The sequence below is a fragment of the Narcine bancroftii genome, chromosome 4 (genome assembly GCF_036971445.1).
Source record: "Narcine bancroftii isolate sNarBan1 chromosome 4, sNarBan1.hap1, whole genome shotgun sequence".
Lineage (NCBI taxonomy): Eukaryota > Metazoa > Chordata > Chondrichthyes > Torpediniformes > Narcinidae > Narcine > Narcine bancroftii.
The window spans coordinates 281,390,364-281,415,528 of NC_091472.1; the positions used below are offsets into that span (position 1 = coordinate 281,390,364).

Genomic DNA, 25,165 nt, shown 5'->3' on the forward strand with positions numbered 1-25,165 from the left:
ATGAAGCTTTTGCAGCTGGTCTGCACATGCGTACGGTACTAATGCAGTGACCAGCTGCACTCTTTGGCAGTAAACATAGAAGGGCATACTTCAGAAGGACTCTTGAGACCCATTCAACAATATTAAAGCAGTAGCCGTCCTCCACCATTTTTCTTCTAAATTTGTAAGTGCCAACTACAGTAAAATTAAGAGTATCCTTCATTAAAACTCAACTGCATATCAATGAAAAACCATCAGTACAGCATTGACTTTTTACTTGCCATCAAAGAGAGGACATACGTGTCTTTTATTTTATTGCACATGACTTTGACCAAATCAACTAGATTGAAAGGATGGGTTTGAATTTTACATCTACCCAGTATAAGCAGCTGACTTTGTGGTCTTTAATAATTTTATTGAAGATATTTTAAACTTTGAATTAAATCAATGTTTAAATCACATTAATGCATTATGTCTAAATGGAGACGTAGCATTTTGGAAATCGCAATGCCTAAACACATGATGAAATGCCCACAACCATAAATGTACTTTTTTTTTACAAATAATAGGCATAATTGAAGCAAAGAATATGCAGACTCCAATGTTAAGTCATATTGATTTTTGGCATTGCAGAAACTACAGTGTCTTGTGTTGCTTGCAACTGTCACACTTCTTTGGCTTGGCTTCGCGGACGAAGATTTATGGAGGGGTAATGTCCATGTCAGCTGCAGGCTCGTTTGTGGCTGACAAGTCCGATGCGGGACAGGCAGACACGGTTGCAGCAGTTGCAAGGGAAAATTGGTTGGTTGGGGTTGGGGTTTTTCCTCCTTTGTCTTTTGTCAGTGAGGTGGGCTCTGCGGTCTTCTTCAAAGGAGGTTGCTGCCCGCCGAACTGTGAGGCGCCAAGATGCACGGTTTGAGGTGATATCAACCCACTGGCGGTGGTCAATGTGGCAGGCACCAAGAGATTTCTTTAGGCAGTCCTTGTACCTCTTCTTTGGTGCACCTCTGTCACGGTGGCTAGTGGAGAGCTCACCATATAACATGATCTTGGGAAGGCGATGGTCCTCCATTCTGGAGACGTGACCTACCCAGCACAGTTGGATCTTCAGCAGCGTGGATTCGATGCTGTCGACCTCTGCCATCTCGAGTACTTCGATGTTGGAGATGAAGTCGCTCCAATGAATGTTGAGGATGGAGCGGAGACAAAGCTGGTGGAAGCGTTCTAGGAGCCGTAGGTGATGCTGGTAGAGGACCCATGATTCGGAGCCGAACAGGAGTGTGGGTATGACAACGGCTCTGTATACACTAATCTTTGTGAGGTTTTTCAGTTGGTTGTTTTTCCAGACTCTTTTGTGTAGTTTTCCAAAGGCGCTATTTGCCTTGGCAAGTCTGTGGTCTATCTGGTTATCGATCCTTGCATCCGATGAAATGGTGCAGCTGAGATAGGTAAACTGGTTGATCGTTTTGAGTTTTGTGTGCCCGATGGAGATGTGGGGGGGGCTGGTAGTCATGGTCGGGAGCTGGCTGATGGAGGACACTTGCGTCGTTCAGAAAATACCCCAGGCCCATACTCAGAAATCAAAAATATATGGACCTTCCTTTCAAGGCAGTACATGGATGGGCTCTTTTATCTTCACGAATGCATAATAATTTATTTGTTTCTGAGATGGTAATGTATGTTACAACCCCTTAAAATAAAGAGTGAATCAGTGTATCCATTTAACATTCAAATCTGTACTTTTAATACACATTTCATGAAGACATTTTGTAGTAAATCAACAGCATCTTAGCACCAGTAACTGTGTTCAGCTATTATTGAAGGTGAAAAATATAAACATACAGAGGTTCTATCTATTTGATATCAAAGATGCTATTCCAAAGTCATTCTGAAAAAAAATTGGTGTGTCTAACATCTATGGTGGAAATGTTTTATTTTCCTAGTTTGAAAGGTCATCTGCTCAGGGCCTGCTTGAATGACAACAAGCAGCAACAGACTAGGTGCGGAGCAGCTGTTTCATCTGATGGGAAATTTGGAGCAATCTTCTAATTAGATCAAATCAATTTAGCACTCCAATCAGGAAACATTTTCACGACAGAATAGTCAGAATCTGCATATCCATCTCCCAGAAAATTGTGACATTGCTTTAGCTGAAATTTTCAAAAATGGTGTTAATAGGTTTATCCTGAGAAAGAATGAAGGGTACAAATACGGTGACACAATGATCTTCCTGTTCCTCATTAACTTTTCCTTTGTGCAATGGAGAATTTCAAAACCTCCCTCATGAAGAAGATGGACAGTACACCAAGACAGCTGCAGACACTTACTTGCTAATTTTCTTATGTTCTGATGACACTTCATGCAATTATTCAGTCTTTGCTTTATTGTTCACAAGCTGAAAAAAAATCATTGTGTTTGGATCTTTTGCAACACCAAATAAAGTAAACAGATCAAGCTTAGCCAGAGGCAGAAGGGAGAATGTTGAGTTGTGAGGCTGAAGAGTCAGAACATGAACAGAGGCAAAGGGGAACTGGAACAACTTGTCTCTTGGAGCCTTTAAGACAGAGTAAGCTTTTGGCCTCTAGTAACGGTCTGCACTTCTACCATATCTACTAATTCTAGACAGGTGCGGACATTGTTGATTTGTGCTAATTATTTTAGGGGCCACAAACTTCAATTAATAAGACACTAAACATATCAACCAGCGTTGTCTCCGCTCCATCTTCAACATCCATTGGAGCGCTTTCATCCCTAACGTCGAAGTACTCGAGATGGCAGAGGTCGACAGCATCGAATCCACGCTGCTGAAGATCCAGCTGCGCTGGATGGGTCACGTCTCCAGAATGGAGGACCATCGCCTTCCCAAGATCGTGTTATATGGCGAGCTCTCCACTGGCCACCGTGACAGAGGTGCACCAAAGAAAAGGTACAAGGACTGCCTAAAGAAATCTCTTGGTGCCTGCCACATTGACCACCGCCAGTGGGCTGATAACGCCTCAAACCGTGCATCTTGGCGCCTCACAGTTTGGCGGGCAGCAACCTCCTTTGAAGAAGACCGCAGAGCCCACCTCACTGACAAAAGGCAAAGGAGGAAAAACCCAACACCCAACCCCAACCCACCAATTTTCCCCTGCAACCGCTGCAACCGTGTCTGCCTGTCCCGCATCGGACTTGTCAGCCACAAACGAGCCTGCAGCTGACGTGGACTTTTTACCCCCTCCATAAATCTTCGTCCGCGAAGCCAAGCCAAAGAAAAAGAAAGAAACATATCAACTACTTTGTGTAAATTCATGCTTTGCATCCCCTGCTGGCTTTTTGCTGACATATGGTTGCCATTAAGTCCTTTCATGGTTCTTGGTGGCCCGTTCATAATTACATTCTTTAAGAAAGCAAGGAAAATGAAAATAATTGGAACTGTTTGTATTCATTTAAATATCAGAGCAGACTTACTACTTTCAGTAACTCCTGAGACCTCTTCAATGCTGATGAGCATTTTTAAAATTGGGTCATTGAACTTGTTGTAATAAGGTGGATGCTTGATTCCCTGCTATCCAATAACACTGTGGCCAGGAACTCCAGCATCGAACCTATCAGGTAATGTAAGACTGCTGCCCTGATGGGTCTTTGGATACTGACAATTATTTTTATGTCAAAGTAATCTAAGTTGCAATGGCATCAATATGTCTGAAGAGAAAATTGGGGGCTGGTCAATAGTTACTGTGGTTTTCTATAATTATTTTTTTGTTGATCCAAAATGCCGTTGGAGGGTGGTAATCTTTTGAGATCTAATGGCATGCAAAACTAAGAAAAAAAAAATTCAAATTCAAATTCTGATGGCTTGAGTGTTTAGTGTCCATCATTTGTCAATTTTTCTTCAGAATTTTCTGAAGAAGAACTGAGTCTAGAAACTGAAATGCCTTGAGCCAGTGATTCAAGCATTTAAAAAAAAAGGCATGACTGAGATAAACTTATTTTTCAATCTTTGTGAGTTTGCAGTGGTTCTAAATTCATTATCTTTAAACTTCTATGGTGTCTTAAACAAATGTAAAGGTTATTGTACTAATTAATGAAAACAACTCATCTGGAACTTGGATGGTGGAGATGGACACCAGGTTAATAATGCCCATAGATTCTGGGCTAATGAAATCTTGATAAAGGAAAACTTCCAGAAATGGAAAGTACAGGCACATAAAAATATGTAGGCCATGTAGGCTCATGTCTGCTCTGCCAATTATTAAGATCATGGTTTATCTTATCTTGCTCAACTTTCCTGCCTGTTTCTCATATTACTGGATGCATATATAGAGTAAGAATCTGTCCATCAATAGCTAATAGAGATTTCAAAAGGGAAGGCTTTGCTTCAGTATTAATGAATTTTTGAAGAACTAATATGGGTAGACACAATTCGAGTTGTAAATAGAATATACTTGTAATCAAGTTTTATAAAAGGTCTTCAAAGAGATATGCACCCAGTGAATTCATTCCTAAGATTAGAGGCTAAGGAGCCAGGGAATAGTCAAAAGAATGGAAAATAGCTTGACTACTCAACATACAGCAGAATATGGCAATCAGAACTATTCACACTGAATGATAGAAAGTGGTGTTCATTGGGGAATGGTGCTGAGATCAATGGCTCAGAATTTGCATTATTGGTTTGGACTCTCTCTTCTTTCTTTCTTTGGCTTGGCTTCACGGATGAAGATTTATGGAGGGGTAATGTCCACGTCAGCTGCAGGCTCGTTTGTGGCTGACAAATCCGATGCGGGACAGGCAGACACGGTTGCAGCGGTTGCAAGGGAAAATTGGTTGGTTGGGGTTGGGTGTTGGGTTTTTCCTCCTTTGTCTTTTGACAGTGAGGTGGGCTCTGTGGTCTTCTTCAAAGGAGATTGCTGCCCGCCGAACTGTGAGGCACCAAGATGCATGGTTTGAGGCGATATCAGCCCACTGGTGATGGTCAATGTGGCAGGCATCAAGAGCTTTCTTTAGGCAGTCCTTGTACCTCTTTGGTGCACCTCTGTCTCAGTGGCCAGTGGAGAGCTCGCCATATAACACCATCTTGGGAAGGCGATGGTCCTCCATTTTGGAGACATGACCTACCCAGCGCAATTTGATCTTCAGCAGAGTGGATTCGATGCTGTCGGCCTCTGCCATCTCGAGTACTTCGATGTTTGAGATGAAGTCGCTCCAATGAATGTTGAGGATGGAGCGGAGACAACGCTGGTGGAAGTGTTCTAGGAGCCGTAGGTGATGCCGGTAAAGGACCCATGATTCGGAGACAGAAATACCAAGTTTGCAGTCTCCATTTAATTGGTAGTGAACATGAAGGAATAAAATGCAAAGATACAAGCTTCTTGATGAGTGTTTAATTTGCAAATGAATTTCAACATACAATATGAATCTTGGAAAAATTCTGATAGAAGAATAGACTTCCTTGTCTATCATGTCTGTGTTGGCTGAAAAAGTGCTACACAGCCTGAGCCCACCATTGTTGACTATGTTTGTCATGGTTTTTCACTTGAATGTGATGAAACTGTCTGCTACTACCACATGTTCTTCATCTTCACTCTAATCTTTCTATCAATTCGATTAAATCTGTGTCCTTGGTTTTCAAATCTCCTGGTTAAAGGAAATGGATCTTTCCTTTTTACACTGTCTGTGGTCCATTAATTTTATACACCTCACTGAAGTTGACCTCCTTTATTCTAGAGTAAAGTACGTAAACATTTTCCAGTCTTGGCATCAATCTTATAAATCTCCTTGGTACCATCTCACATTTTTCCTCTAATGAGATAATCGCCACTGTATGGAGCAGTGGAGAATTTTGGTGGGAAGACAGTAGATTACAGTAATTATTTTTTTCAATGCTAACTTTCACCTTTGGATCCAAATTTCTCTGAAAATGATTGGTACTGCTTTAAAACAAATTGAGTTTGAGCTATTTTAACAATCCAGTTCTTAAACACTTCACCAGCTTAGAATGTTTGTAATGGATCCTTCGTGGCAGTTAAACTTCCAACATCAGTGTGAAAAGCCACATGGATGAGCATTTCATGTTGCCAATAGAAATTTCATAGTTCACATAAAGTTGGACTAAAAGAAGCATTTTAAAGCAGGATTTTCATGTTAGATGAAATGGTGGAGTTTCCAACAATGATGTCAGATAACTATTCCACTCAATAACTGTTTGGACTTGGCCATTTTTAATCTTTCATAATATATCCTGTACTTCAGTCTGGCTCCATAGGTAAAACTTTATAGTATGAACACCAGTACAAATTAGCTGGTTGCTGGGTATAAAGCCAGTCCTGGAAAACGGGACACAGAGTATATGAGGTTGTTGGTAGTTCCACAAAACCGGGACATGGAGAATATGTGCTTGCTGGTAGTCCTTGAAAACTGAGATGTGGAGTCCAAAGGGTTAATGTTACAGCATTCCTCTCATTATAGTAACTGGCAATTTTAAATATACAGTACTGTGATAACATTGGCAAACTTTTTGATTGACCATGTTCTCCTGAAGAGTAAGCATGGTCCACTTTTACAACTTTCGTAAAATAGTTTCACTGAGTCACAAAAGTGAAAGAGACCGCTAATATGCTGCTTCACATTGGAAGGAACCCTAGCCTCATTTAACAGAAAATAAAAGTATATCACGTATTTGCCAGATTGGTAAAGAAATAATCAAATTATTTGAACTTGGTCTTATCTTACCTGCCAGAATCATTTGAATATTTTATTCCTGTCAGGCATTCTCCACAGAGTGGGCTATGGGCTTCCTGCTGCAATTAACTATGATGGGGTGAAGATATGAAACCTGCCTCTAGCTCCATGTTTACTACCTATCCAACCTAGGTTGCTCAAAAGCATTAACATTGTCTCTTGATTAGTCAGTTTGAGAATGTAGTGATTCCCCCCTTGGAATAAAATGCTAGTGGCTTTACTCTACCAGTAATTGTACTTTGTTACAGTGATGGATGATAACATGGAAAATATTGCAATCAATTTTCTTAAAAGGAAAGCAGAAAAAAGATCTGGCAATAATGTGCGAGGCAAACTTTTGATTTCATATGGGCAAAGCAAATAATTTATGAGATGGATTTTAACTGCCAGTGAATGTTCTTTATTAATCAATACAAAATATTTTAGCATCCAGAAGTTATAAAGAGCACAAAGCAATGTAATGTAATGTTATGCAATTTGGGAGAAAGGGAATGTAATTTCGAAAGGGGAGAGGCATAGGAACCTGAGAGGGTATGTCTACAGATCTTTAGAACAGTATTGAACATGATGGGGAGGAACAACTCAATATACAACACTGGTAGGCTGCAGCTTGAATATTTTGTGCCATCTGGTCACCACGTTGCAGGAATGATGTTATAGCCCTGGAGAGGATGCAAAGGAAACTTCCAAGGATGTTGATGGGACTGTAAAATTTTAGTTATGAAAAAATTATGGCTGGTCTAGAATTATTTTCCTGACACAGAGGAGCTGACGTGAAGACCTGACTGAAGTCCCTTGATGGAGTACGTAGGAAGGGCCTATTTTCCTTGGCTGAAGAGCCAAAAACTAAGCGGATGGATTTAAAGAATTGGCAGAAGGATTATAGGGATTTTTTTTTCAACTCTAGGTTGATGATGCTTTGAGATCACTGGCTGAAGGAACAATAGAGACAGGATCATTTTCCATGTTTAAAATGTACTTGTATTTGGAAGTGTTGTTGTTCAGTTGTTTTGAAGTAAGACCATGACATGTGATATGTATGAAGTTGGCTGATTAGACCAATCTGTGCTTGAAAGCTTCTTTTGCACAGGTGACCGACGTCCGGGGATGCTGTAACATCAATGGCTCTTAATTTCTGAGATTCTCTTTTCCTCTTTGCTTCCACCATTCTAGCTTCCTCGCATGAACGGACACCACTTTTTAAGTGGATACTCCAAGCAGGATGATCCATTGCTTGGTGTTCTCAAAGATGTGTGTCCACCACTTGACAATTTTCCTTCTGTTCTCCATGAAGTAGCTGCTTTGGTATTTTGTTATCAAATATTCTTTGACTTGTTCTTGTCCACTTAATCTGTGATTCGTTTAACAGTGTTGTCGATGCTGGAGCGGTTTATTTTGGACAGAATCTATATGTCTGGAATCTTGACTTGATATTTGTTGTAAAGTCGTCTGTGTGGACATGTCATGTGAAAGTGTCTGGCAAGTCTGCTGTGCACTGATCATGACTTGCAGCAGCACGATATTCAATAGACAATAGGTGAAGGAGTAGGCCATTCAACCCTTTGAGCCAGCACCACCATTCACTGTGATCACCTTAGACTTTGGGCTGATTCCTCTTCGATCCCATACATTTGAAAAGTCTTTGAAGTGTGATGTGGAGTCTGTGCATCAGGTGGGTGGCATATTGAGGAGCAGATGGCATTGCTGTCTTGCAGCTTCAGTGACCCAGGTTTGATCCTGACTTCTGGCCTGTCTTTGTGGAGTCGGCACTTTCTCTTTGTGACTGCATAAGTTTTCCTTGGATGCTCCATCTTTCCCTCTGTCCCAAACACCTGATGATAGGTAGGTTAATTGCTGCTGTGAATTATTTCCTCAGGTAGGTAGGTAATAGCAGAATCAGAGGGTAGTTAATGGGCACGTAAGTCACAGGAATTAGGTGGCAGAATGGGACTGATGAGATTGTTCTCAATGTGATGGGCTGAAAGGTCTCATTATAGGTTCTGAGGAAATACTGATATATCACATGTTCAGAAGTGAGATTAGCTATGCTGCTCACTTTTAACACCATGACCAAACTACAATGGGCCAAATGCCCTCTTTTATTGAAATTTTATCAGTAGTGTGTCAAAATGTGGCTGTGCAATGGACCCCTGACATTTTTTTTCTTGAGGCTGAGGATTAGACTAATTTTAAAATTTGAAATGTGCAAAGGTCATGCATGTAAGCTAAGTGACTCCTGCATTGTTAGAGTAGTTCGGAATCAGAATTTATTGCCATGAACGTGTTATGAAATTTGTTGTTTTTTCTGCAGCATTAAAAATAAATAAATTAGTGCAAAAAGAAGAGAAAGTGGGGGTGACTGTGTTCATTGTTTGAAATCTGATGGCAGAGAGGAAAAAGCTGATGGCAGAGAGGGAGTAGCTGTTTTTGGACTGCCGGGTGTACCTCCTTCCTGCTCATATTAGTGTGAAGAGGGCATGGCCTTGGAGGAGGGTTTTTGAGGATAGAGGCTGCTATCTTAAGACATCGCCTCTTGTAGATGACCTTGGAATGAAGACTGATGCCCATGATGGTGCTGGCCAAGTTCACAACTCTCTGTAGACTTGTCCTGTGCATTGGCACCACCTTACCACACAATGATGTAACTGGTCATTTGGCACCTCTGTACCAAACAGTGATGTAACTAGTCAGAATGTTCTCCATGGCACACTTGTAGACATTTGCAAAGGCTTTGACAAACAAAATCTTCTCAAACTCCTCATGAAGTATAGCTGCCCAAGAGCCATCTTCATGATTACATTGATATGGAAGCCCCAGGACAGATCTTCAGAGGTGTTGACACCCAGAAATTCTCCTGCTGACCCCTCAATGAGGATTGGTTTGTGTTCTCCTGATTTCTCCTTCCTGAACTCAGCTGTCACAAGTAATTTAAATAAGCATATATGAAACCCATCCATGTAATCTCTGTTCTTTGAAGGTCTTAAAATGGAGGATTTTAACAAAATTGAGAATACAATTGGTATGTCTGAGATGAATGAACAGTTGCAGGGAGCTCAGAGTTCATGCTGGAATTGGCACCTACTTCAAAGAAAAATGATTCTGAACATTGTGTGTGTGTATATATATGTATGCGTGCACACAATATGCGTATGTGCGTATATATATATATATTTTTTTAAATATATCTATATTTATATCTATATTTATATCTATATTTATAGATATAAATAAAAAGAACAGTCCCCTACCCACCAACCCTCCCCTAAAATGTCAAAGAGAAAAAGAAAAACATTTGGAGAATGTCAAAAAGAAATGTCTCAATACAAATAATAATGGAACTGGGGGGTTACCAACAGAATTGGCTTTCAGATTCCTTCAAATTTTCAAATCAATGTATTGTAAATATGGACTCCATATTAAAAAAAAATGATACTTATTATGTAAATTATAAGTTATTTTCTCAAGTGGAACACAAGAATGCAATTTAGCATGTCATCTCTCCATTCCTAATTCTGTATTTGACTTCCAAGTAATAGCTATGCACTTCCTAGAAACAGCTAAAACTAATTGTAAAAATTCAATTTGATACATAGTTAACCTTAATTTAGGTCTAACTACTTTGATATTACCAAACAGAAATAACATCAAATCCTGTGGGAGTTTTTCCCCTAATATTTTCTCCAAAAAATTATTTACCTCTAACCAAAGAGGTTTTACTTTCGAACACTTCCAAGTAGAATGCAAAAATAAACTAACTTCCTGATCACATCTAAAACATAAATCTTATAATGTTAATGAAAAATAATTGAATGTTTCTGGCATCGTTGATGTTTACTTGTAGCAAATGTCAGAAATGTTGAGCGTTGTCTCCCCCTTCCCCAACAAAGAAAGCTAAGATACCTGGGACATTTGTTAACATTTTGGTGGCATGGCTAGCATAGCGGTTAGTGCAGCGACGTGTATGAATCTGCTGCTGACTGTAAGTACGTTGTGTTCTTCCCATGACTGTGTGTTTCCTCCAGGCACCCCAATTTTCTCCCACATTCCAAATACGTCAGGGTTAGTAGGTTAATTGGTGTGATGTAGCTGATTTTGTAGATTGCGATGATTCTATTAATACTGTATATTTAAGTCATAGATAGGATTTTTGCATAGCAGGGACATTAATGTTCATGGGGAAAAGGCAAGTTGATGAAGCTGTGTCCATGGCCAGATTAGCTACAATGTTATTGAAAGGTGGAGCAGGTTTGACGGACGGCATGGCCTACACTTGCTCTGATTTCTTATGCTCTTATGTCAATGTAAGCTTTGAAAATTGTGGTGTTCTATTGCATGGAATCATAGACAAATAAGAGCAAGAGTAGCCATACAGCTTTTTGAACCCGCTCTGTCACTAAGTGCGATGATAGTTGATCTTCTACCTTAATACCGTATTCCCGCCACCTTGACACCTTCTGCAATGAAAATCTATTTCCTTCTTCAATGTATTAACATTCCACAGATTCACCACTCTCTGAGGGAAGACATTTCTCCATATTTAAGATATAAATTTAATCTGAAACTGTAATCGTTTTCATTCCTCCTCTAAAATTCGACTTAAAGCCTTTATTTTGCCTAACATCTGAGTTTGGCTTAATGTTAAATTTGTTTGATAGAGTATGCATTCTTTTTCATTTTTGCCAGCTTGTAAACATTTGAGTTGTAGTGGCAAACAAGAATGCTATAAAGAACACACCCAGCCCCAAAGAATATATTGACATACTTTTGTTTAATTTGCAGAGAGAAGCTGGCTGTGGCCCGGTTACAACAGGAAGTTGCAAGAAGTGAAAGTGAAGGAACAATGGTACAGTATAGATCTGTGCTCTGATTTTACAGTGACCATTTTGTATGTTATTGTTTGTTTCTCTGCTGAGATGGTTAATTTCAATGCTTGCTGTTTGGGGAAAAAAGTGAAATATAAATAGAATGTAGTAATATATAGTATGTAAGGTGTGTTATCTTAAGCCAGTTGTACTGTCACATGAATTATTTTAAAGGAGCATTGCCCTTTACATGGAACTTAGCAAGATGAAGCTGTTAGACAATAACTTGAATCATAACTGGCTATTTTAGAAAATCACAATGTTTTAACATCTGAATCTTGCCATAGTACTTGGAGAGTGCAGGACAGATTTTATGCATGCTAATTCCCTACATAATGTGAAAGCAGGAAACAAGTAAGGCAAGGTCAAAGACCACAGGGCATTTGATAATGGAACTGGATTGGTAAGTAGTTTGTACACCCGTGTTACAGCCTTTGAGAATGATAGTTTATTGTGGCTCAATCTTGATTATTTGTTTAAAAATCTAGTCGGATGTAAAAAAAAATCAGAATGCTGGAAGTCACACTAATCATGTTCAGTAAAATGCATTGCAATTAATTGGAAGCATTTGCTAAACCACAGCAGGGTTTGTGCAAAATTAGGAGGAATGCACTTTGTGACATATAAAGCAGCGTTCCATGCAGAACATTGTAGTGTTTTGTGCAGGTGACAGGGTGTTGTGATAGAAATAGAGAGTTTGTTTTCTGTTATTTCAGACAAGTTTAAATAAATCTGCATGTCAGTTTATTTGTATTTTTTCCTAATCTCACAGTTACTTCCATAAATGGAAAACCTCTCCAGGTATTTTTATACTGGAGTGTTCAGACTGACTGGATGAACCAGGGAAGCAGCCTTGAAGTTTTAAGCACAGAGATGTGTAAAGCTTAGAGATAGCAGCTTGTGAAATTGGGCACTAATGCATTGCAGTTGCTTTTTTTTAGATGTAATGAAAGATATATAATCAAGAAATAGGTTAATATTTTCTCAAGCCTGCTTCATATTCACACAAGTTCTGTCAATCCTGTTGTTTATCCACTTTCCTATCATTTTTTTAATTTAAATTTTAAATTTAGACATACTGCACGTTAACAGTCCATTTTGGCCCTCGAGTCCATCCTGCCCAATTACACCCAATTAAGCTACACCCCCAGATCATTTTGAACGGTGGGAGAAAACCAGAGCCCCCGGGGAAAACCTATGCAGTCGTGGAGAGAACTTACAAATTCCTTACAGATAGTGTTGGTTTCGAACCATGGTCCCAATCGCTGGCACTGTAAAGGCATTGTGCTAACCGCTACACTCACCGTGCAGCCCCCATCGATTTGATTCCACCAATTTTAAACATAGCTCTGGCTATACACCAAAAGACAATGTTCATGGGCAATTGGGTGGAAAACTACAAAAATGACCTGCTCTCTGAAATTTCACCATGTTACTGATGTTAAGTGGCCAATAACATCCATTCTTACCCTGAAACACTGCATCTTAATTCTATTCTCTCCATCCAAAGGAATTATTCTCTCAGCATCAAGTCTAGATTGAAGTCACTTCTGCAGTGAATAAAGATTTATCTTTCTCAATCTCTTGAGGAACTAGCACTTATTCCACAAAGTTAAGAAGATAGTTATTTGTTTTGATACTTTGCCTCTCTATCTCTGTTCTGATATAAGTCTGAGACCTGGAACATTGGCTGTTATTTTTCCCCATATATATTTTCTTGACTTACTGATATTTCCCACCATTTTCTGTTTTTATCTAATAATGTTCTTCTTTGGTGTAGTTTCTAAGCAGGATGCTATAGGTGTGGTACTGCTGAAGAATATAAAATTGCAGTATGTCCTTTTAACTCTTGTGGTCCAATTCTATTACAATTGGTGCCAATGTTCCACCCACTTTCTGAATTACTTCTCATAAATGAATATTCTGCACCATACTAGGATCATTTTATAAACAATCATTATTTTTTTTTCATTAAAAAAATCCTTTGTTTTTCAGTCCTTCTCCAACATAAATGTATTTGTATAATTTATTATTCTCCTGAGATTAACAGCAATGTGAATATCTATGTGAAGCCTCAGAAATGCATCTAACATTATAGAGGATCCCCATCACTCTGGTCACAACCTTTTCTCTCTCCTTCCTTTAGGTTGAAGGTACAGAAGTTTGGAATCAAACTGAGAATAAGAAATGCAGTTATTAGGAAAGTATTTAATACTCTTATTTTGAACAAATATCGAATGCAAATTTTGGTAAAATCCAAAAGATCGACTGCATCACTCACGTCAGAAAATTCCAAACTCTAGCCTTTTGTGTGAATAATGTCAGTCTAAGTTACCTTTCATTTCTTTTGAGATAATCCTAAATTTAAGTCCCTTTTCTACTGTTAATTGCCATAGTGAAAACAATTCCCTCCTATTTATCTTGGCTTATCTTTCAAAACGTTGAAAATCTCTGTATGGATATTTTTCAAGGTGGAAAAAAAAACAAATTCTAGCTTGTGAGCCATCAAGCCGAAATCCATGTGAATAGATGATGTATCTTTTACATTGCTTTCATGGGGGTATAGTTGCAAAGCTTAAAACCATTTAGTCAGGAACACAGATATGAAAGGATTAAAGGATATGGAGTGAAACAGGCATGAAAGTCTGCAGATGCTGTCTGTGATGGCAGTAAAAATAAATCCTGGAGAAAATCAGCAGGTCTCGCAGCATCCGTAGATTTATTACTGACATTTTAGTCCTGAGCCCTTCTTCTGAGGAACTTTATCTCCTATGAATACTGTTTCTCCAGCATTTCTGTGTTTTTATTAGAAAGATATGAGCCAAGGCAAATGGGACAAGCTTGGGTTGATCATGGACGAATTAGGCTGACTGTATGTTGTGGTTGGTGAAAGGCTGTTCTGTTTTCCCTTGGTGGTATTACACTGTTCTCCATCAGGCCAGTGGAAAGTAAGTCTCTGGGCACTCTCCAACCAGACAGCATGATCATCAACTTCTCCAGTTTCCATTTAACCTCTCCACTAAGTCTCTCTCTTTCCCTGTCCCTCTTTCCTTCAACTCCCTACCACCTTTTCTCTCTCCCTTCCCTTATCACTTCTCATGTTCTTTTTCTCTTCTACCCCCACCCACCTGCCTATTACTGCTTACCTGTTAGCCTGTACTCCTCCACCTCCCCCACCTTTTTATTCAGGCACTTACCTTTTTCTTCATACCTTGACGAAGGGCCCAGACTTGAAATGTTGGTTACCCTTTACTTTTAGATGCTGCATGATCTGCTGAGCTTCTCCAGCAATTTTGTGTCTGCTCCAGATTTGTTCCTTGTAGATGGTGGATATTGAGACATGGAGTCCAGAACTGGAGGTGAAACGGGTCTTTAATTTAGCAAATACAAAACCACAGAGGTAGATCCACAAATAGAACTTCCCCAACAGACCCATTGAGCACATCTTCTCCTACCTCGACACCATCTTATTCCTCACCCCCACCTCATCCAGCCCCTTTCCACCTATATCCAGATTGCACCACGCTCTCCACCTCAAAAATCTTCCAATTCACCACCTCATCTTCACATCAATATTCTAAAAATTTGTCAGGATACCAACACAGAAAAATACGTCTTTGACCAATTTTCATGAGGTAAGTGGGAAATAAGCCATTCTGGAATCTTCTTTAAAGCCCATCACAATGCTATAAAATTTTTCAGCTGACGATGTCTGATAACTAGTTTAATGAAGACCATTTAATGTATCACTGTGGTCAATGCATGTAAGAAGGGTTCGGGAATGTTTTTCCAAACCAAGGTGGGCTGCTGCTGTGACATGGTAGCCTGCTTTCTTTGCAGTCATGATGCTTATTTATCCAGCTGTTTATAATTTGAAGACCGATTTACTGCTTTTGAGGAATGTTTGAAGACTGATTCTCATTTGTATTAATGATTATTACCCTTTAACTTTTGATTATAGCTGCCTCCACATGGGAAATCCTCGGCGTGCCAGTAGACCAATCACTCATTGCAGGATATCAAGCTTCTGCACTACTCTTACAGGCACAATATTTATGTGGCCACTCCATTTGAGAAAATGGTCAATGATCATGCAGGACTTGGTGATACCATTGAACTTCAAGTGTAGCTTGTTGCACTCTCTTGAGTAAGAGGTGGTCATTGCCTGTGGTATGAATGTTACATGGAATTTATCAGCCCATGCCTTAGTCCTGCTGCATACAATTATGGCCCTTTCTCTTACTGATGAGCTGCAAGTACAATTAAATATTGTATAATTATCAGAGAGAACATGTCGACTTCAGTGACCATCCATCTTCTTGATGGATGGATGGACGCTGATGAAGCGGCAGAAGACAGTCGGGCGCAGGACTCTGACTGAAGAATGTATTTTGATGAGACACACACGACTACAGATTTTTCAAAACCGGAGCAAAAACGAACAGCATCGATGTATCGGGAAGGGGAAGAATTGCCAAATTTTGACCGGTATTCCTTGATGACACATTTGGTCAAATACTTCTTGATCTCATCACTCCGCTCACTTTTAAAATTTTAATTATTTTTCCAATTAAAAAAAAATTAGACATACTGTAACAGGCCCTCCCAGCCCACAAGCCCATGCTGCCTTAAGACACTAATTGACCTTCAGCACCCATATGTTTAGAAGGGATGAAGGAACTGGAGCACAGGGAGAATGTCCAAATTCCTTCCAGACAGTGCCGGTTTGGAACCCAGGTTACTGGTGCAGTAATAGCATTCCGCTAACTGCTACGTGAAACATACTGCCCTTGTGGCTGTGAGGTCTCTCGTCCAAGGATTTCTAGTGATTCTGTTGTAGGGGTTGCTTGTGCTTCCTGAAAGCATTGTTGATGACCTTGTTAATGATTAAGAATTTGTCCTGCCTTTTGAGAAAAGGGCATATATGGGGACTTAAATTGTCATGGATGTCCATGTTGAGCTGAGCTAGTTCTGGACATCAGGCCTTGTCTTTTACAACTGGAATGTTGGTGCATCAAGTCTTGTCAGCCACAATTTTGATATCCAGTGGAATGAATCCAATTGGATGAAAGTGGATTCTGTGAAGATGGGGATCATAAATCACAATGGATCATTCATATTGGCACTTCTGGCTGAATGTAGTTGCGAATTATTCAGCCTTGCCTTTAGTACTCACATGCCATACACTACCATCACTAAGGGCGGGAATGGGTTTTGGAGCCACCTTGTCCCATTCACTTGGTGCCAAGGGGAAACATTTGTGGGCATCGCCTCTCCCCAACCCCAAACAAAGTATTGTGACCCCCCCCCCCTCCCCATCCGTTCATGGTCATCACCCTCCCAAATTAGACATTGTGATCCCCCACCTCCGGAGCACTAGCGTGCATCAAATGCCACTCTCGACTAGAGTCACTATCCATGCAATGTAAGCAGTATTTCTTTGATACATTGGAGGGATGGCAGTGAGGAGGTTTATGGTAGACAGGTAGGCTCCACCACTTCCCCCCCCCCCCCACTTACCCTCTGAGTGGGTTTTCAAGTGTCAGATTGTACCCCTCACAGTGACCCTAATGTCCCTGCTAAGACTTGTTCTGGTGCCGACCCTGTGCTGTGGCATACGCATGTTTCTGTTTTACAGCTTCAATTGGCAATTACCTCACCACTTTTAGTTGTTCCTCATACAGGTAGAATGTAGCCACTTTTTTGAAGAGTAGAACTTCTTCTGGCAAAGATACTTTTAGAGTGATGTTGGGCAGGGAACTGCAGGATGTTGATGATATGACCTTGCAATGTTTCCAATTGAAGATGGAGGAAAATGTGGGCAGTGGTCCTTACAGGTGACATGCTGATGGGGGAGTCAAAATGCATCTCGACATCAGGAAGAGGAGTGAATTTTAAACTGACTGGTAGTTCTAGGTAAGGCTACTTGATTGGAATTTGCAAAAGATGCATTGGGTTCATTTTTGCACAGTAGTGTAAACTATTAGTTAATAATAGAAATATTTTGGGAGCACGTCTAATATCTTTTCTAGATATTGAAAGAGAAGTCTTCAACATTGTTCTGTGTGGGGGGGGGAAAATGAGAGGAAATTGCTTGTTGATAACAGCTATATATAGCTAAACTAATAACATTCCATAAAGGGGAAAAACACATTTTCTTTATCCACTGAAAGGTGAAGACCTCTAGATTATATCTTCCATCTTCATGGAAATGGAATGAATATGATTTTTTTTAACCCTTGAGATACCCTTATAGCAGATTCTGACATTAATTGAACAAATTTATTGGAAATGGTGGGATAAAATTTTGATATCCAGTGGAATGAATCAAATACATTAGCTATTTTTATTTCTAACACCTGGTAAACAAAGGCTGAATTTTTAAACTATAATTTTATGTTTGACCAGCTTAATCATCTTCGGGATGTGAGGAATAAAAATTGAATTCTGTTTTTAAAAATCTCATAATTTCTTGCAAATTGAAGAACCACACCTTGTTTAAGCATCGCGGTATTCCCTCTAGGCTGTGTGCATGCACGAACACATGTTGGGTGTTTGCACACACACTCGATCCAAAAAAAAAGGGGGTGTGCTCCTGCACCTGCACACAAATGTGCGCTCACAGGGTTCCTTTGTATGTGCGCACAGCTCAGATGAAACACTGCTTTGCAGTGCTTTATTTCAGTGTACTTTGAACAATTAGTATTGTGTTGATTGATAAGCAAATATCCAACTTCATTTACTTATTTTTAATCATTCTATTATCTGTGCTCATTTGTTTTAAATTTCAAGGAAGTCCCTCCAAAGTCCTTAAACTCTGGCCTGTGATTTTTCTTTCAAATATTTGGACAGGTACGTGGATAGGAAAGGCTTCGAGGGACATGGGACGAATATAGGCAAATGGGACTTGCTAGGGTACATAACTTGGTCAGCATAAACAAGTTGGCACAAAGACCCTGTTTGTATACCATAAAATTTTATAACTCTTACAAATGTGTGACGTCGTCCTCCTGGTGTGAACCTGGACTCGTGGTGCTGTCCTGCAGACCAAAGAGAGAGGAGGTGGGGTGGAGCAAGGTAATCATTTGTTGTGTGGACTTCAGGTAGCAAACCACCTAAGAAGAGATCAGGAATGCTACTGAGGGGAGTTGAACAAGGATATGGGGATATCTGATCAGGATGGAAATTGATATGAGCATTATTAGGGTACAGGATGACACAATGAGGGCATAGAGGGATGAACTGAACACTTGATGAGGAGGAGACTTGGAGGTTGGCCCTAAGTTGATGAAGACATAGATAAAACTTTACTCAGCTGCTAGTTTCCCAAGTCAACCCTTTTAAGGTTTGAAAGTGAATATTGCATGTTGAATGACATGCATCCCTGTTTTAGAATTTGTTGGGATTGTCTCAAGAAGTGCTTGCTTCAATTATATTTGATGTAATTTGACCCAGATGCAATTGCAAATGTATTTGATTCCAGGTTGAGACTAATTTAACTCTGTGTATCTGTATTTCAAAGCAACTCTAGGTCCCAGGAAGGCTTCAAATCAAAAATGTCACCCTTGTATTTAAACTTCTTTGTAAACATTGCCCCTTTCCATTGTACTCTTCATGCTGCTCTCCATGTTGTGACTCAACTCTTGAACATTTTTTTCTGTCCCTTTTTCTCATGATTGGAACTATGGTCTAAACCCTGTGAATGAGAATGTCTGCTAAACTTCTATACCTCTCCACTTCCCTCTCATTCTACCAGTTTTAAGTTTACCTGTTGGCCATTGCTATTATCTCATCTGAATGGTTGTCTGATTCTGACTCTTTCAAGTAACAGTTTATTTTTCTATGCTGAATGCATTGAATAGATGTCTGTTGTGGTTAGAGTGCATATATGATTTTAGCAACATTTTGCAGATGTTGGAGACATACCATATCTCTACCTACAATTGTTTAACCAATAAATATATAAGGTCAAGAATACAGTTCTGATTCAAACTTGCATGAATTATATTAACTTGTATCGCGTGATGGCATTGCAATCTAGTGACATTTCAAGTTTCATCCTCATTTAATGTTATACTGTATATTTCAGCATATAAGTCGACCAGAAGATAGGTCACTCCCCTTTTTTTTTAAGCCTCATTTTAATGGTTTTATGGTATATTCGATGTACAAGTTTACCCCCATTTTTTGGGCTGTCCAGACCTCCCGGGAACAACCCAAAAAATTTTTTAAATACTCAATCGCAAGTAACTAAGCTGTAAATTAAGTTTAAAAAAAAACACCTTGGCCTACTGGGCAGCTGCAACGATGGCCCACAGAGCTGGAGTTGTGACCTCATGCTCCCGGCGGGATCATGAACCTCGGCCTATCAGGCAGGAGAGGCGACGGTGACCTCGGGGTCCCAGGTAGGAGCGGTTTTTGTGGCGCCCAGCAGTGGGGAGGTGTCGGGGAGAGGTGGCACTGGCGGTGGGGAGGTGCTTCCAGCATCGACTTGTATGCCAAATCATCATCAATCTTTTTTTTAGTGAATTTAAGAACTCAAAAGTATAAGTAAATCCCCCCCCCCCCTCACCTTTTGAGAATTTTTTTTAGGGTTTCACTACTTGTACCGTAATCAGTGAATATAACTGCTCCATGGACACTAAATGGATTGTAAAATATCAAAAAGCTTTTGTAAAAGTTTTGGAAGTTTTTGCAGGTTATGATCTACATTTAGTGTAGGGTTAGGTAGTTATGCTCCCAAGTTAAGAAATTCTGCTTTGATTTAAAAACTCCCAGGGTTGTGGATTTCCATTGTCATGTACATTGTGGAAAGAAAAAAAAGGAAGACAAGGGAGAAAGAGCAGTGAAATGTGACTGTCTATAGTGGCCCTTCAGTTTGATATGAATATACATTTGAAAGGGCAATAGGTTACATGGACCTCATGTAATGTGGCAACATATGATTACATTGTGTAAAATTTGCATCAAAATCACAGGGAACTAATCAACTAGGATATTGTACCGAGTGTTCTCATCAGTAATTCTCACCGGAGATTTACCACACTGCCGATTACCAACAGGCACTTGTGAAGATGCATTTTGATGTGGTCAAAAACAAGAGACACCCACCCTGACACACTACAAGTCATACTTGGTGACTTTAACCAGGCCTGTCTTAAGAAAATCCTGCCCAATTATCACCAGTTCTTAACCTCCTGTACCAGAGGTCCCAGCAACCTGATCTCTGCTACACTAAGATAAGGAAGGCCTATTGTTCTTTCCTGAGAGCACATTTTGGTAAGTCAGTCATCTGGTTGTTGCTCATTCTTCCCGTGTACAAATAGAGCCTAAAAAGAGAGGCTCCAGCATGCAGAAAAAAGAATCTCAGGGCTGTCATGTATGTCTGACAATAAATTTGAATTTGATAAATTCGAACAACACCATCGGGAAACAATCAATTCTTTCCAAAATTTAGAGCTGAAATAATCAGCTCTTGTTTGGCAGATGGTGTTTTCTGGTTATTGATACACATTTCATCTCATGAATAGCAATGCTTGACACACAAATTTTGGAAGAGGATGGAATATAATCTACTGTTAAAGAAAGGTTCTTTACAATAAACAATACTACATATCTGCTGGATTGCAATTTTCTTCCTACTAGGTTGTAAAAGCTCCCAGGAGCCCAGAAATCCATTCTGGAGCCCCATTCACTTTTCAAAGCTTTAGATGCTTCTTGCTGTGAAAGAGATTGTTGGGTCAGGTGACAATATACAAGGTAGATGGATGTGGCAGAGCTGGAGAGGGAGACGGAGTCCTGCAACACTAATTGGTCCAATCTATTTGGTCAGAGTTAAGAAACAAATAGACCATTGTTTTAGTGGAGGTGCCTAACCTTTTATCCAGGATCATCGGGACCTGACACCTGCTGTTGTTCGGAATCCTCTGGATTTCAGAATCATTTTAAAATAGTGGTCCTTTTAAGCAAATGCAATGTTTCAAAATCGCACATAACAGGAGGCACGGGGTATTAAATGAACTTAGATAAATAAAAACAATAAAAGACCATAATATCACCAGCATGTTTTTTTTTTTAATTTTAAAGTAAAATTTCAAAATAAAACTGGCTCAGACATCTCAAAGAGCACAAATGCAGTAAATGCACATTACAGTTCATACATTGTGTCAGAATGAACTCTTTTGAAAGACTTCTTCCATAGGGGACTCTGCAGGTCTATTTACCATATTAATAGGCTATACAGAGGCTTTTGACTGGTAGCGTTGACTGAGAGGGTGGGTGATGATGACGCTCCACAGGGAGCGGCTCTTATAAAGTAACCATCGCGCTAATTAGTGATGGCACGTACCGTGAAGGGCCACTTATTAGGTGATGATACGACAAATTATTGACACGGAACATGACAGGATGCATAGGAGTTGAGCAAGGATCACGTCAGGTCATATTTGGAGCCAAACTCCATCTTTTATGGTTTTTACACATAAGTAATATTAATTTCTCCTAATAAATTGGGCATACTTGCCTCTGGAATGGCTGTTCACCCAGGCAGGGCCTTTATACTAAATAAGGATGGTTTCGGAGTTGTGGTGATTTCAGATGCTGGATGTTTGAAGTGGGGGTAGTTTGAATGAAAGTTGCCTCCAAATATAACTAAGTTTTAAAAATGTTGTGCAAATATTCTCTGTTTTCAGAGGGAGACCCCCTCAGTTCCCCATCCCCATGGGCACCCTTTCTTATCTTCGGTGGATAGTTGACTCTCGGCCCCAAGCACCCAGTGGGAGAAAAGTAGGTGGTGGCTGGTGGCTGACTCAATGCGGGATCAATGGATGTCGTCCTTACCCATAACCCTCATGCAGCTAGAACATTTCTGCATATCCCTGGCGCTGGCAGAGCAGTTTCAGCTGCATGGGGGATTATGGGTAACAAAGATGGCCATTGCTCCCACATTGAGCTATTGTTGGTGAAGCGCTTTGGTGAACTCTGGGCTTGAGAGCCCTGCACCCCTGCTGCCGTGTTGGAAGTTAGATTGGGGAGGGGGAGGGTAATGAACAGCTGGGGGTGGGGCGGTGTGACGGATAGATGGCTGGGGGCAATGGCCGATGGATGGATGGTATCAGCTGGGAGCAAAGTGATCGGGCATATTCATTAGCATATTATTGTGGACAGCCTGCTGTTCAGTTTAGACTGCAAGCTGGCTGCATGAATATCTAGGGCTGCCACAGAAAAATTTCCGGACAGGAATTAGTTTCTAATTTCTGCCTGTAAATTTTTACACAACCAGTGTTGCTGGAATTGTGGAGAGATGGATTCATAGGAGGCCACTGTTCAAAGAATTTGAAGAGCATTTGCAATGTGTTCAAGTTGTGAAGGAGAAAGGTTATGTAAGGATGTGGACTTGGTAATAGGCCATTTCAGCCAACGAGTCCATGCCGCCCAATTTTACACCCAATCAATCTACAACTCCCAATACATTTTGAACTTCAGAGGAATCCAGAGCTCCTGGAGAAAACCCATGAAGACATGGGGAGAACGTACAAACTCCTTACAGGCAGCGTGGGATTTGAACCCTGGTTCTGATTGTATTCAAACACTGGTTCTGCTATGCCAAAGACGATGTGTGACAATGGAAAAAATATGAGCAATATGGCTTTGTTATAATCACTTTCTTCAGAAAATGTCCAGAGTAAACTTTAACTTTAGTATCCAGAAATTGAATGAACAAGTTTCTCTATTCGTTTAACATGATCAAATGGCACATTATTATATCTCAATGTATTCTGCTTGAGGAAAATTCCAACACTGATCTATAAATTTCCATTACAATTTATCTTTTATAACAGACAAGCAATCCATATGCAGGACAAGTATTCAAATGCAAATAATATAAATAAATATGATTGGTGGAAATATAACAGTCACGGATGGTTATTAAGAGCAGTTCCTTTGGTCCCTGCCCATGGGAAGAAGCTATTTCTCAGCCTGGTGGTGCTGGCTCTGATACTCCTGTATCTCTTTCCTGATGGAATTAGCTGAGTGCGATGTGGAAGGTATTCTCAATGATCCTGGTAGATTACATCAATGGTGAGGAGAGAGATCCCAGTGATCCTCTGTATTGGAGGATTTAAACCATGCTTTTTGCTTCAGCTTTAAACCATGTTTTTTGCTTCTGCAAGGCTGAGAACCTCCTTATTTTTTAGATTCAGCAGACATGAGCTAAATTCCACCATGGGGCCCAGAGATGCAGTTATCTGACAAAAGGACATCTGTGTACCAAGAACATTTAATCTTCCTGCTTGCTTTGGTCACAGACTGTCAGAGGCCTAGCCTAGCTGAAATGGCCTATTACCAAGTCCACATCCTTACATAACCTTTCTCCTTCACAACTTGAACACATTGCAAATGCTCTTCAAATTCTTTGAACAGTGGCCTCCTATGAATCCATCTCTCCACAATTCCAGCAACACTGGTTGTGTAAAAATTTACAGGCAGAAATTAGAAACTAATTCCTGTCCGGAAATTTTTCTGTGGCAGCCCTAGATATTCATGCAGCCAGCTTGCAGTCTAAACTGAACAGCAGGCTGTCCACAATAATATGCAAAATAGACCATTGTATTCAAAGTGATAAGCTGAAATTTACGTTATTCGATAGAAGCCTAGGCATGCTAGCTTGCTCGCTTATCTTTCTTACTGTGCTGGGAATAGGTGCTTGGGTAAGCAGTTTTTGGGTAATATAAGCCATGGTCCCACTGCTGAAGTTTGAGACTCTCTGAGAGGTGGCAACATCTCTCAGCAAGAAGAAGAACTTCTAGAGACCAGCCAACGTCTCAGTCGGGGGAGGTGGAGAAGCTGCTATTGGCACCCCGACAACCTACTACAAGTGTGCAGTCATTGCCTCGCCTTGGCAGTTGGGACCAGTCCAGGCGTTGATGAGTATAATTGGGAAGGACTTGCATATTGTAGTTTGATATGAGCTTTTGAATTTGTAATAAAGATTTGTATCAGCTGAAGTGCTCTCGGTGTGTGTGTGTCTATCTTCTTTTGGTAGCTCAAACACTGTGACCAATCTAAGACTAACAAAGTGAGAGGTACAAGTTTACTCAGGACATCCTCTTCTACTCTTATGATCCTGTGGATTGGTCTCTGATCTATTTCTTTGCATCAACTGTACCATACTGTGATGCAGCTGGGCAGGGTGCTCTTGATGGAGTTCCTGTAGAAGGTTGATATGATGGTGGCCAGTAGCCTTGTCTGCTACAGTCTTCTCAGGAAGTGCAGCCACCGTTGCGCCTTCCTGACAAGTGCGATGTTGAGTCTCTGATGGTTCTCCAGTTAAGTGAACTCCCAAGAGATGGTACTCTCCACCCTCTACTACAGAGTTGTTGATGTGTAGTGAAGGGTGCTCGTTCCTGTTTCTCCTGAAGTTCATGATCATCTCCTTCGTCTTGTCAATGCTAAGACTCAGGTTGTTACTCTTGGACCATATCACAAGATTTTCTACCTCTTCTCTGTAGTGTGACTCATCATTGGTGCCGATGAGGCCAACCACTGTCATGTCATTTGCAAACTTGATGACCAGGCCGTGATGCAGCTGGTCAGCATACTTT

At 40.3% G+C, this 25,165-nt stretch overlaps 1 protein-coding gene across 5 annotated transcripts in view; it reads left to right on the forward strand.

The window, feature by feature from the left end:
- Positions 1 to 25,165, forward strand: part of nckap5l (NCK-associated protein 5-like) — a 538,388-nt gene that overhangs the window by 64,218 nt on the left and 449,005 nt on the right. For all 5 annotated transcript variants that reach the window (XM_069935206.1, XM_069935209.1, XM_069935208.1 and 2 more), the window contains exon 2: positions 11,479 to 11,542. In XM_069935206.1, coding sequence (XP_069791307.1) covers positions 11,479 to 11,542 — 64 coding nt within the window. The remainder of the gene's footprint in view (positions 1 to 11,478; positions 11,543 to 25,165) is intronic.